This window comes from Propithecus coquereli, unplaced genomic scaffold, assembly GCF_000956105.1.
Source record: "Propithecus coquereli isolate 6110/MARCELLA unplaced genomic scaffold, Pcoq_1.0 Scaffold508, whole genome shotgun sequence".
In the NCBI taxonomy this organism is placed as follows: Eukaryota; Metazoa; Chordata; class Mammalia; order Primates; family Indriidae; genus Propithecus; species Propithecus coquereli.
In genome coordinates, this window is record NW_012150930.1 from 983,406 (window position 1) to 998,796 (window position 15,391).

General features: G+C 35.1%; 1 protein-coding gene across 1 annotated transcript in view; it reads left to right on the plus strand.

Moving 5' to 3' along the window:
* Positions 1-15,391, plus strand: part of ANKIB1 (ankyrin repeat and IBR domain containing 1) — a 185,113-nt gene that overhangs the window by 53,363 nt on the left and 116,359 nt on the right. The window contains exon 4 of the mRNA XM_012656561.1: positions 7,552-7,734. Coding sequence (XP_012512015.1) covers positions 7,552-7,734 — 183 coding nt within the window. The remainder of the gene's footprint in view (positions 1-7,551; positions 7,735-15,391) is intronic.

A 15,391-nucleotide genomic window follows, 5' to 3' on the forward strand; every position in this document is an offset into this window, starting at 1 on the left:
CAATACACCAAAAATATGAATGTCTATTTTCTTATTCATATTCAAAGATTATAGCCACTTATATATTTCTTCAGTATATCTGAATTGTCAATTCATTTCTAGAATGCTCGTGATCATGTCTTTTGTTTACTGCTATTATTTGTAACACTTGTTAATCTTTTAGAATGTTTGTCATTTCATTTCTTGGGTTTGTGTCACCTTTGTCCACTAGTTAGTTAGTGATGGTAGTTAACTTGAAACTACTTTTTCAAGCAGTGCTTTCTAACATTGATTCACTGTGGTGGAAGGATGTCCTATGATTCTAGGGGGAGGAAGACTATTAGCAGAATTCCTGAGGCTTTTTACACAGCCTTTGAGTATATTGTGCTATGCCCACCTCCTGTGGAAGAATCCCTGCTTTAGTGACTCACCATTATTTCTGAGACTGTGTCATATTTCCTAAGTGGGTTAAAGTAGAAAATAGATTATTCCTAATAGTAGTAATAATGTTCTTAAATTGCTGCTTTAATATCTTGCTTCCAAAATTTCTCTAGAAGCATTGCTTTAGTAGTTGTTGATTTTGAAGTATATTTACAGTGACATGGTTATTAAATCATTCAAAAAATTGACCATGGTGGTTTTACCAGCATTATTTTTTGCTCTGAGAGGGAAATTAGTGCCCGGTTTGTACTGTACTGTCTGACAGGCCTGATGATTTGTTAGATATGTATGTGTGAGTGTGTGAATGTGTGCATGTTAACTGTTTGATCTATCAGCATATCACATCACATAAACCATACCATTTTTGACTGTTTTCATTTTCTGTATTTAGAAGAGTTCTTTGACTTAATGTAAAACATTCCAGATGGAGCCCTATAAATACCTAACATTTTTTCTAGTTTTCATCAACAAATTTCGGCGTATCACTTTACCCACATAAGCTTATCTTTAATCTCTTACGTATATTTAACTATATTCTTGCCCAGTCTTAGGCCCTTAATGACTTTTCATTATGTTTACTGTTAATTAAACTAGAAGAGTTTCCCAAGGAAGCGTATGTTAACTAATGTCCAGAGGCCTTATTGTGTTTTCTAGTATGAGTGCATAAAATAAATATGGTCATCCCCCTGTATCTATAGGGGATTAGTTCCAGGACTCCACCACAGATACCAAAATCCACAGATGCTCAAATCCCTTATATAAAATGGTGTAGTATTTGTATATAACCTACGCACATCTTCCTGTATACTTTAAATCATCTCTAGATTACTTATAATGTCTAATACAATTTTGTAGAGACCCCATCTCTACAAAAAATAAGAATAATTAGCTGAGTGTGGTGGTCCAAGCCTGTAGTCCCAACTACTTGGGAGGCTGAGGCAAGAACACTTGATCCAAGGAGTTTGAGGCCACAGTAAGCTATGATCATACTACTGCACTCTAGCCTGAGAGACAAAGCAAAAACCTGTTTCTAAAAAAAAAAAAAATCTTAAATCTTACAAGAATTTAATAAGTAATACACTTTTTTGTTAGTTGCTGAGAGTTTTTATTTTCTGTTTTCAAATAGAAATGGACTTTGGAGAGGGATGATGGGTTTGGCATGTTCCAATAAAAAGTCCAATGGTATCTTTCCCCTTGGTAGACTTCCTAGAGCAAACCCAGTCATTAGGCCTCATTTTATTTCTATTAGTGCTTAACCTGTAATAGTGAGTCAATAAATGGTGAATGTGACAGAGGTTGTTGTTTTAGGTAGTGCTTTGCTATTGGTGAAAAGCATTTTTTATGTTCTCTTAGATATTTCCTGTGCATCCATGCCACACTTGCTTATTCAGAGTTTTAAGTGTAGATGCTTAGTATTGGATCAAATACAGGTCACTAAAAAACCAAAGGTGGTAAGTCACACTTTTCCCTTTACAGTCCACAGGCCTATTTGACACTTTGCAGCTATCAGAGCCATTCACACTTCACTGAAAAGTCGTAAAAATCATTTACAGGTCAGACTGAAGAGTTTTACCTAATTGAATTGTGTTTTTAGCACCTGGAGTTTTAAAACTGAAAAGAATGCAGGAATTATAGCCCAAGCTCAGCAACTGAGTGACTTTGCCTGTCTGGGCCTCAGTTTTCTAATTTTAATCCAGAAAGTTATGATCTCATTGTTGTCCCCCAAATAGTCTGATATTAAGGGCTATCGTAAATATTTAGGCAGTGACTATTATAGGCATCGAAGGAAAGGAGAGATAACTTGAATTATACATATCCTAGAAGATTTCATGGATAGTAATAAGATTTGAGTGGTTGAGATTTCAGTTTAAATATTTGGAGGATGCTACTCAAAATATGGATCACAGACCTGCAGCATCAGTAACTCCTGAGAAGTTGTTATAAATACAAATTATCAGGCCCACCAGACCTCCACATTCCAAAGCTGAATCTCTGAGGTAGACTCCAGAAATGTTTTAGCAAGTTTTCCTGGTGTTTCTTTTGCATATCAAGTTTGAGAAGCACTGTTCTCAAGCATATGAAGATTGAAGTTATTTTGTGGAGGAATAATAAGACAGATGACTTAAAAGGAAAATAGAAGCCATACCAAGGAGAAACTATTAAATGCCAAAGTCAAGAGTTTTGGGGTTTCTTTTACAGAAAATTGAGCCATTGAAAATTTTTTATTGGAGAAGTGGTATTATGAAAGCAAATATAGTAAGATTACCTTAATGGTTGTAATGTAGGATAGATTTGAATGGGTTACTTCTGAAGCAGTGCTGCTAGCAGTGCTTAAAGCCTTGCTACTCAAACAATGGTCCTCAGACTGGTGTTGACATCAGTCACCTTGGAACTTGTTAGACGTGCAAAATCTCAGGCTTCGTCCCAAACCAACTGAATCTGAATCTGTAGTTCAACAAAATCCCAAGGTGATTCATATTTACATTAAAGCTTGAGGAGCCCTGGCTTAGAGCATAGTCTGTGGGCCACCTACACTGGAATCACCTATAAAATAGCATATGTACTTTTTACAGTCTCCACTCCAGATCTACCTGATGTGAGTATCAAGCTACCCAGATGATTATTACACAGTTTGGGAAACCTTTGTGCTGGAATAGTGGTTCTAAGTATGCTGGACAGAAACCTCAGGCCAATAAAATTAAAATTTCTAAGAGTGGACCCCAGGCAGTGGAATTTTAAAGTTCTCCAGATGATGCCAGTATACAGCCAAGGTTGAAAACCAATGTATTAAAAGGAGCGATAGGAGTTAGAAGATTATTGCACTAATTCTGATGTGAACAGATAAAGAGCCTGGATTTGTGTGGTGGTATTAGAGTTGGAAAGAATGAGGTAGATACAAGAGACATTGTGAAGAACTGGTAGCATCTGGTGGCTAAGTTAGTTGATACAAGAAGCAAGGGAGAGAAAGGTTAAAAAAGGTTTAAAATGTTAATATTGACAACAGTGAGGTATCTTTGGATGGTATCATTTTCTCTCTTTGATTTTCCTACATTTTCTATAATAACATATCACATCTATAATTAAATTTACTTTATTTTTAAGTAAAATGAGCATGGTTTTGAACCCGAGTGACTTTGAAGCCTGCTAACAATAACAAACATTTGAAAAGTGAGATGAAGTGAAGAAGGAATTGGTTGAAAGAAAGGGAGAATATATGGAATTTTCATTTAGAAGGATGGAGATTGAGGTCTTAGATTATCCACATGAAATGGTAGGCAGATCATTGAAAATTAGGACTAAATGTTAGGGAATAAGAACATAGATTTAGAAATGAGTGTCATCTACATAGAGTTGACAACTAAAAGCAAGATAATGTGTAGATGAGAGATCCAAGGAAAAGACTTTGGGTTATAGATAAAATAACAGAGTTAAATCCCAGCATTAATTTAGAGAATGCCTATGTTTAAAGGCGGTGAGAACAAGTGGAGTCTGTGAAGGAAACAGAAAGAGTAGGGAAGTAAGAGAACCAAGATGATGCATGTCAAGGATGTCAAGAGAAGAATTTCAAGGAAAGATGGTAGTCAGTCATGTGACATGCTACAGAAAGGTGAAGGAGGACTGAGAAAGGCTGATGAATTTGAGAGTTAAGAGATATTAATGACTTTCTGGAATATTGTTTCAGTAAAATGATCAGGGTAGAAGTCAGATTGCTGGGAGTAATGAGTCATTTGCTGCAGAAATGGAGAGATGGTAGGTATCAAACATGAATTTGACAAATGTGGCTGAGAGAGAAATTATTCAGAAAGTAACTAGAAAGATAGCAGGACTAAGAGGGGCCCCTGTGCCAGGAACTAGTAGGAAGTCAGAATGGAGATGGAGGGAATAATGGAGTGTTGAAGGTCATATAGGGAATAGAGACGATGAAATGGTAATTTTAGAACAAGAACAGACTTTAGGAATCATCCTGTTATACATCTTTCCTCGAAGTTATATAAGCCACAGTTTACAGATGGACCTGTGTAAACTGAGACTTAAAGCAGTTAAATGACTTACCTGGAGTCACCAGAAATGTAGGACTTACCACTCTTAAAACCCCTACTCTTTTTCCTCTGAATTATGAATGGAAAGAAAGGCAGAATGGAAGAACAGATGTGTTCAGAGAGTGACAATTTGATGTTGCTTTTAAGGTGGAACATTTTTTGTACCACCAAGTGTTTGAGACAGACTAAAAACCATATTTGAATAAAATATTCAGTCTTCCTATTGAGTTTTTTTCTTAGCTAATTTGAGAGTGAGGAAAATGATAGTTAGGGTGCTTTGATTAAAACATTTTAAAAATACCTCTTCAGAACCAGATGTAACAATTTAACAGGTATCTCCACCTAATATATCTTTCACTTACGGGTGTTTCCGACCATATGCCCCAAAGGTGAGCAAGCTCAGGTACTTTTTAATACATTCCCCTCCAATATCAGGCAATACTGTTGTTAGCTAGCTTCTGTGTCAAAGGTTCTATACAGGCAGATTTTCATTGTCAAGACAAATGCTACCAACGTGGACCCTCCATTTCATCATCGATTATGTGTCTCTACAGGTGCCAAATTGCAGCAATGGGACACAGGTCTTTGTGGTCTTCCCTCACCCACCCCCAGTCAAACTCATTAGGGGACTCTTTGCAAAGACAGATTATCAGTCTCAACCCAAGTTCTGACAGTGGTCATCAGTGACCTTTAACAATGACTTCACACATATCCCCTCTCCACACACACATTTTTTTAATCCCCCAATGGATGGAGTCTACACTCCACCATATCCTTTTAATAAGGTTCCCTTTACCAAGATTCATTTAGGGCACAACTTCTTAAATTTTGTCATCTTTCCTTTTGCTAAAGGGACAATTAAGTTAAAGATGCTTTGTCTTGTTTGCTAATATTTAGTATGCCTTGCATGTTAATGTCTATTGTGAAAGGAAATCAAATCATAACTTTGAAAGCTATTTCAGTGTGCAATTTAGAAATGATTTTCTGTGCCATTGAGTAGAAAACCCAAGAATAAAGTCAGCTCTTTAGTCCTGCAATCAGAAGCAAATAGTTTATTTTGTATTTAGGTGTTGGATAACCTCTGAAGCAGAGAGGCTAAAAATGGTAATAGATCCTGTATGATAAATCTGTGTACTTACTACAAGTCCTTAGTATTGAATAGATTTAGGTCATATAAATATATCAGTTTCCACAGCCATGCTGGTAGGGTTGTTGCTTCTCAAACATGTGCAATAATAATAATGTGCATAATAATAATTATGTACATAATGACTCTCCTGACAATCAGAATCAGACTTTGATTCAGAGGCTTGGGGCGTGAGGAGGTTGGGTGGTGAGGCTGAGGTCCTGCATTTCTAACAAACTCCCAGGTGACACTGCTGTTCCCCAGACCACACTTGGACTAAAAGGTTCTAGGTGGTAAATAGCAGCTGATAAAACCTTGCCCTCAGACTCTAGAAGGTGGCTGCCACAATGAGCACTTAGAGCTATCAGTACATATTTTTCTGTACATATTATTCTGTACAGATAGTAAACATTTTAAGCTTTGTGGCCACACATCTATTATATTTCATATTCTAGGGTTTTTTGTTGGCTTATATTTACAACTTAAAAAATTTTTTTTTAAACCATCTTAGCTCTGAGGAATACTCCTTGGCCTAGAGCAAGAAGCTAAAGCCAAATCCAATGGACTTGCCAAGTTAGCCTGTGGCTTCCAGACCTGGTATTTTGATACAAATTCCTTGTTTTGTTAGGACTCTTGGGATGACTGTAGGGGAACGATAAGGATTCAAGGTCCAAAGAACTTTATAGGAAGGTTATATGTTTGTTGGTGAAAGAGGAGAGATAAAATTATTTGGAAGAAAATGAAAAGAAGCTACCATTTTGATTAACTCTCATACAAAATGAAAATCTCTAAAAAGTATTCATATTTAGGTCATTAATAAGAGCTTGGGCAGAATATCAAGATGGAACCAGGGTGCATTTGGCTTCTTCAATTTATGTGATCAGCTTGTGTATATACTACGAGTCAATACAACATCCAGTCATGATTAAAAACTTGGTCAAACTTGTGTCTGAATCTCAGTTCTACTGCTTATTAGCTGGATAACTTTAGTCAAGTTACTTAACTTTTCTGAGATATTATAATATCCCTGTTGTATGGGGTTGTCATTTTAAATGAGAATGTGTACTTAAAGTTCTTAAAATAGTGCTTGACACTTAGGAGACACTCAATAAATGATGACTGTTACTATATAATGATGCATATGACTGAATCCTATAAAATAATCTTTATGACTCATTGTCAGGCTGTCCTTTAGGGTTGTCCTAGATATGGCTATCATGACATTCATGCCCTTCCTAATGTCTCTGTAGACATAATGGGGAAACTTGAACCTATCCCTAAGGAACAACAAAGCCAGTGGAAACCTCATTACTCAATAAGCCAAGTGATTATTCCATGTGTTTTCAAAGGTGGGACTTCTTTGGGCCAAAGAGGGGTTGTTTGGTAGAATATCTTCCCAATGTGGCTATCAATAGCTATTCCCATCACTTATTTTGAGGAATAATGAAAACAGCTTTGTCTCAGTGACTTGCTCATCCTAATTTCATTTTAGTGTTTCACTGGATAATGAATGATATAAGTGAAAACTTTTGTCTTTGGGTCAGGACATCCAGTTATTAGTGGTTAAAGTAACAGTATCAGCATTGTTCTTGTTTAAGAAAGATTTATAGAAATTATAAGAAATTTTTAAATTTAAAGCATTGAATACTTTATTTTTGGACTGAACAAAATGCTTAAGAATTTCTTTTTCAAGTTTGTGAAATTGTTTTGGAGGGTTGCTATTTTTATTGTTGTTTTAAACCAAAAGAACTCATCATATTACTGAAAAACAAGTATTGCTAATCTTAAAATCAGAAGCCACTGGTATCTAAGTATCTTTTATTGTCATTTGAAATACATACTGTATATACTATTGCATTTTTGTTATGTTAATTTTATTATATTTTTAATGTTTTAAAAAATATAGCATGAAATAACTTGTCATTTAAATCTGTGGTTGCAAGTTTTTGAAAAAAACTCTTTTAGCTTTTAGTAAAACATGGAGGAGACTTGTTTGCTGAGAATGAAAATAAAGATACTCCTTGTGACTGTGCTGAAAAGCAACACCACAAAGATTTGGCCCTCAATCTGGAATCTCAAATGGTATTCTCCCGGGATCCCGAGGCTGAAGAAATAGAAGCTGAATATGCTGCATTAGACAAACGAGAGGTCAGTTTTTTTAAGTAAAAGAATTACATGTGATAATTTTAGATTTTATATTAAATGTCATTTTTTTCTTCTTTACAACTCAGTTTGTGTGGTCTTTTTTGCAATATGCTAAATATCCTGTCATGTCCATAGCCATAAATATAAAAATACATCCAGAAAACCTGGGGCAGGGTACCTTTTCTCTAGCATGTGCGAATCTGTTTACTTACATATAAATAAAGGTACTGATGTATAATATGAATCCTATTCACTCCTACTACTCTGAAGCTCCAGTCCTCCTGTTCATCACTCTCTCTTTCTCCTCTGGATTGATCTTATCAACAAACATACTTTGGTAACTCCCATCTTAAAAAACAAAACCATTGACCACCCTTCCCCAGCCTTGTCTCTGTCCCCCTTTGGTTGTAACCTCATATCTCTCATCTTTGTAAAGGAGAAACAAAACTTAAATGTTGTATGTACAGATCAACTTCCTCACCTTCTATTCACTCTTCAGCCTACTGTAGTATGACTTTCTTCCCTTCTACTATGATGGAACTGCATTTGCCCTGGAGTTACATGTTGCCAAATCTCTCCTCATCTTACTTGAATTCCTCAGCAGCACTTGGCACAATTGGCCTCTACCTTTTAGTGAAACACTCTTCGCTTGGCTTCAGGGACAACAAATCTTCTGGTTTTCCATTAAGTCTTTTCTATTTCAGACATTACCTCTGCCCATTGGGTTGCTCAAGCATAAATGTGGCAAGCATTCTTGATTCCTCCCATCTACTTAGCCATCACATCCAAACAGAGAATCCTGTCAGTTTTACCTCCAAAAATATAACCTAAATTCGTTTGCTCTTCCTAATCTCTACTCCTACCTCCCTAAGCCCTCGGCCACCCTCACTTCTTCGCTGAGCTACAGTAATAGTTTCCTTACTGGTCTCCTTCCTTCTCTTCTTGTCCCTTTAGAATCCATTTTGTACACAGGAGCCAGAGTGACACTTTTAAATTACATCTTATCACTTAAATCATTTAGTGACTTTTCATTGTACTTAAAATAAAATCTAAACTATTTGCTCAGATGTAAGCCCTTATAAGATCTGACTACTACCTACCTCTGCAGCATCAACAAATATTTTATCCCCAGCACACTTTGCTCTAATTATAATACCTAGACTACGCCAAAGCATTTGCACTGCTCTTTCCTTTGTCTGCTTTCTTCTCCCAGTTGTTTTTCTGTCTGGCTGAGAGAGACAATCTTGGGCCATTCTTTCTAAAACAGGACCCCTCTCTTTCCATTATTCTTTTTTTTTTTTTTGAGACAGAGTTTCACTGTGTTGACCGGACTAGAGTGCCGTGGCGTCAGCCTAGCTCACAGCAACCTCAAACTCCTGGGCTCAAGCGATCCTCCTGCCTCAGCCTCCCGAGTAGCTGGAACTACAGGCATGTGCCACCATGCCTGGCTAATTTTTTCTATATATATTTTTAGCTGTCCAATTAATTTCTTTCTATTTTTGGTAAAGACGGAGTCTCGCTCTTTCTCAGGCTGGTCTTGAACTCCTGAGCTCAAACGATCCGCCCGCGTTGGCCTCCCAGAGTGCTAGGATTACAGGCGTGAGCCACTGCGCCTGGCCTCTTTCCATTATTCTTTATCATAATACCCTTTTTATTTTATTTTTTAAATTCTACCTTTTCATTATTCATATTATTTTAAATTAACAATTCATAATTTTACACATTTATAGGGTACAGTGTTATGTTTTGTCATATGTATGAAATATGGAATGATTAAATCAAACTAATTAACATCAAGTGCCTCACTTATTGTTTTTTTATGATGAGACATTTGAAATTTACTCTGTTATTTTGAAATATACAATACGTTATTATTGACTATAATCACCCTGCTGTGTAATAGATCTCAAAACTTATCCCTCCTATCTTTGTGAAACTTTGTACTCCCATTTATTTTTCATAGGAACTAGCACGTTGTAATTATTTTCCATATTTATTTATTTATTGCCTTTCTTTTTTATTTATTTATTTATTTATTTATTTGAGACAGAGTCTCTCTCTGTCACCTTGGGCTAGAGTGCAGTGGTGTCATCATAGCTCACTGCAATCTCAAACTCCCAGGCTCAAGTGATCTTCCCACCTCAGCTTCCCAAGCAGCTGGGATTACAAGTGCACCCCACCACACTCAGCTAATTTTTCTATTTATAGTAGAGACGGTGGTCTCACTCTTGCATATGCTGGTCTCAAACTCCTGACCTCAAGTGATCCTTCTACCTCAGCCTCCCAGAGTGCTAGGATTACAGGCATGAATCACTGCACCTGGCTATTTATTGCCTTTCCTACTAGACTGTCAACACCATAGAGGCTAGAACCCTATCTGCCTTACTCAACAGAGTACTTCAGTGTCTAACACACTGCTTACACAAAGCAGGCATCCATAGATATTTCTTAAAGAAATTATAACACAAATATTTTCCTCCAGAAATGATTCAGTTTCCTCGGTGTTCGGTGTTAACTTGATTCTAAAAGGAATTATGTAACTATTGGTTTATATGTGTTTAGAAAAATAATCATGTTGTTTGTTTTATTTTTCCCATAATTCCCAGCAATTTTTGAGCTTTTATATTCTATATATGGACAAATGAACTGAGCTTCCTGAAATTGAAATTTATATTTTTTTAATCTTTTGTGTTTCTTTAGTTAGGTTATGTTATAGGCATGCTTATTCAGAGTAAGTGCACAGAGAAAGAGGACCTATGTATGTCCTAAGCATTTTGCTGGCCATTTCACGTGGTTATTTAAACTAACTGGAATCTTGAATAATAGTTGTGCCCCTCCCCTTTATTTTTTTATGAGGAAGGTAAATCAGAAAATAGTTGAACAACTTGCCAGGATCAATGTGAGCTGAACTTGATTCTTCTGACTTCAAGTCCAAGCATCTTTTGATAGTCCATGATCTTAAGTCAAACAGAAATTATTATAATATAATAATTAATATCATTTAATCAGAAAACATTTGAACAATAATATTCCAGAAATAATGTTAATGTGACTAAATTGAAAGACATTTATGACTATTTGGTTTTTTCTCCAACATATCACCTTAATTTAATTTATAATTAAATCAAAAAATAATAGTCATTATCAATAGATTTAAAATCTAAATTAAGTTAATATAACTACAGTACACTATCATGTTAAGTTTGAAAAAGATACAGAACAGTTATATAGTAGTAACAGTTTGATACTACTATGTATAGGAAGAAGATTGAAGTATACCAAAATGATTATTGTGGTTATGGTTATTTTGCTTTACTATTACTATTTTTCCTATTTTGGTGCATTTCCTGAAATTTATAGTGAATATTTATTACTAAATGCAAGTTAATTACTAAACAGTTTCTGTGTATACTAACAGACTTAAGCAAACATGTATACATATTGAGTTCATAATGCAAAAGTAAAATCATAAGCATTGAGCTCTGCTGAAATATTTTTTCAACTTCATATATCATGAACATCTCTCCTAAGTCAGAGCATATAATCTATATCTTTTAACCATTTATCTACGATGGACATTTAAGTAATTTAGGTATTTTACCTTTAAAAACAAGAGTACTATGAATATTTGTCATACTGGGTATATATTGTGCCATTATTGTAGTTAAAAATATAGATTCTAGAGCCAGACTGACTGGGTCCATATCTTGGCCTGAGGACTGACTTACTATGTGATCTTGAGCAGGTTACTTGAACTCTCTGCCTCAGTCTCTTCTTAAAATGGGCATAATAATAGTCCCTACCTCGTAAGGTTGTAGTGATCCATAAATGAGTTAATATATGTATATGCTCAATGTCTACCTCATTTTAAGTGTTAGCTAAATGTCTGTTGCTATAATCATGATTATCACATCATCATCATTATCGCATTTATATACACATTTAAAAAGTATATTTACTATATATTTCTAGAAATTGGTTTGATGAATCATAGTATTTTAAACTTTAGCAGATGCTCTTAAGCTGTCCCATGAGATTATATTAATTTACTTTTCTTCCAGTAGTGTATAAGAGGATCCTTTTCCTTAAACTCTTGCTAGTATTGGATATATATCAGTGTTATTTTCTGCCAGTTTGGACAAATAAATGTTACCTTGTTTTAATTTATTTCTTTGATTGTTCTGTGAATTGACTGTTCATTTGCCCATTTTCTACAGATTGATTGTGTTTTCTTAATGCTTTCTATGAGAACTTTGTGTATTTTTTCATATCCTAAGCTTTTCACTTATAGAGTATTAAGAGTTGTAAATTTTTTTCCTTTATGTCTTCTAAATTTGTGACATGCTAATGTTATAGTCATATGCCACTGCCTTTTTTTCTAGTTTTGTAGTTTTCTTTTTAATCCATATTCGATTTATTTTTGTCTACCATTTTCATAATGTAAAGAGTAATGCTTTCATACTCAAATTCTACACGGATGTTTATAGCAGCACTATTCATAATAGCCAAAAGGTGAAACAACCCAAATGTTTTTTAACTAATTAATGGATAAACAAAATGAAATATGTATACACGATGGAATATTCAGCTATAAAAAAGGAATGAGGTACTAATAGTTGTTATAATATGGACCAACCTTGAAAAGTGAAAGGAGCCAGACATACAAGATGACATATTTGAATGGTTGCACTTACATGAAAGATCCAGAATAGATGAACCCACAGAGACAGAAGCACACTGGAGGTTGCCAGAGACTGGGGGAGAAAGGAATAATACATATAGGGTTTTCTTTTGAAGTGATGAAAATGTTTTGGAACTAGATAGAAGTGGTGATTGTACAACATGGTGAATGTACTAGAAGCCACTAAATTGCACACTTTGAAATGGTTGATTTTATGTTATGTGAGTTGTACCTCAGTTTTTGAAAAAAAGCAATGCTTTCTTTAAAATTTATTTTTTTACCTTCTACTTTGACCCTGGTTGACTTTTGGATTATTTTGCCTATACTAGTAGTTTTACATGGCCTGCTATGTGTTTATATCAAGTCATGTAATTAGGTACTTTTTAAAATTTATGTTCTCAAGGCGAAGTGTGTATTTTAGGTGAGTTTTTTTATTCAGTTAATGATCTGGACAGTGTATAATATTATCTCTCTATAACTTTTTCTTGACACATCTTAATTTTGTCCTTTTCTCCAAATGATTAGTTTATAAATGGGTAAAATCCACTTCTTAATCCCATCATTCAACAAATCTCTGGATGACTACTCTGCGACACTGTTTTAGGTGCTTGGAGATAACATGTAGGAACAAAGATAAGCACCTGCCCTCTAGGTGTTTATATTCCAGCAAGGAGAGAAAAACATACAAGTAAGTTTAAAAAGTAAATGCACACATAATTTCAGAGAGTGGTAACTGCTATAAAGAAATAAAATCAAGATGATGTATTAGAATGATGGTTGAGAAGACTGTTCAGTTTTTTTATCCTGGAAAAAAAGAACAGAAAAACTAGTGAATATTAGGCCTTATAGGTAGGGGTCAGACTGTAGGAGTAGGATTGTGTGTCTGCACCTGAGTATATGAAGGGAGAAGTGAATAATATGCTGCTATAAAAGTCCATCTAAAGAATCTTTCTTCCCCTCCCTATTCCTAATCTATTACTCAAGAAGGCTCAAGTTGCTTTTTCTGGCAAGAAATTCATATGTTGGACATTGCCGAAGCCAGCTACCCTCCTTAGCAGGTTTAACCTACCCTGCTCTACCAGAGCAGCTGCCTTCCTGTTAGATCATAGTACAAGTCAGGGTAACCTAGGTTTTAATGCCCAGGTAAAATCAGTTGAGTAAGGAGAAGGGAAACTGAAATGAAGGGAAGAGACTAAGAATCCTAAAGATTTTCCTGGCTATTTTTTTCCCTCTCTGACCCAGGCTATGCCCATGGATTAGCTAATGAGAGGTTGATATTAAGGGGAATTGGAAATATCCTCTTTTTCCCTGAATGTCTTTCACATCTTTTAAAATTTTAAGTTACCAATACATTTAGGTAAATACCCATTCTTTTATTTTTTTTGCAATAAACACGTTTTACCTATGCAGTTGGGGTGGCAATGGGGGAGGGAGGAGGCTGTTTTCATTGTGAAAAAAATAATCAAAACAAATACTTTCATAACTGCTTTATATCATAGTCTTTCCAAAACAGTTTTTGAAGATAACTGTCATTTTATACATGATACCAAAGTAGTGCAGTTTATGTTAGACTGTTTCACATTTCATTGATTGGTATTTTGGTATCAGTAGTATGTACTGATGCAAAAGAAGTACTTTTATTTGTTGTTTCTTTTTAGTTTCCTTTTTTTTTTCTTTGTATCAGTACTGACTGCTCTGAATGTTATTGCTGGTTTGGGTTTAATCTGAAAATAGAAGCAGTTTATCTTTGCAACAGGAAAGAGAAAGGCACCTTCATTTTAGTACTTCCTGCAGAAGAGAGAATTAGTACCCACTTGGGCCTGAGCAATGCATTGAAATGCTTCACATGACCTAATTACAGTTCTCTGGTGAAGATCTAGAGTGACTGTGTTACGTGTTCATGAAGGCAGTATGTCTTTGTCCTTTAAGAACTATTTTTCTTCCAGTGTTACCTATTTAAGTTTAAAACTGCATGCATTTTTAAAAACTGGATCTATACAGATTGCTTTATATTATCCCTTCTTTCTTCATATATCTAAAATCAAGTCTTTGCGTATATTATGTCAGAATTACAAGGAAAACTAATTTCCTTCATTAATTACTTGTACTATCAGTTTCCAGATAACACTAATCTGTAGAATCATGATTAAATTTACCATTTTCTGTCTACTTATTTGGCTCAACATAAATGAGGCACAGTGATGGCTAATCTAAAAAAGAACATTTAGGAAATAAGACCAGGAATTATAAAATCGCCATCATTGGGAATATCACAAATTTACTCTTATTCCTAAGGCAAAAAGAGGTACCTAGAACCCCAAGTCTGGACTTGGAACACATTTTCTAGTATCGAAAATATATATAGTGTATAACTTCTATACCGGAATGAATAGTACAAACTTAACCATTAAAGGGTTTTATTAGGTTTTTTCAGGGGAAAGTGTGTTTCATAAATTAGCTTAAAAACAAACTATACATGAGACTTTTTCTAGGACTAGTTTGGATTAAATTGCAGTGTTTCTCTTTTATTTAATGGTATTCCCATATAGAATAGTTTGGGTTAAATTTCCATTTCTTTTTTTTTTCCCTTTGTTTTAGAGATGGGGTCTTGCTGTGTTGCCCAGGCTGTAGCTGAGTGGTTATTCACAGGCACATTCATCCCATAGTATAGCCTTGAACTCTGGGCTCAGGCTATCCTCCTGCCTCAGCCTCCTGAGTAGCTGGTACTACAAGCGCACCTGGCTTCATTTCGTTTTCTAGTTAAGGTCTTGGGATACCTGTATATGTAAAGATTCACAGCAGTATAGCTGAGGGTATACAAAGGTGAAGTAGGCTATTAATGCCATGTGATATGAAATGTATTTAATAAAGTCTGCATCATTTTTAAAAGAAATAACACTATAGACTGATAGTGTACACTGCCACTATTGGTAGCTCTTTATCATCCCCATTGACTTCCTCTATTTTTTAGTTAGAAAC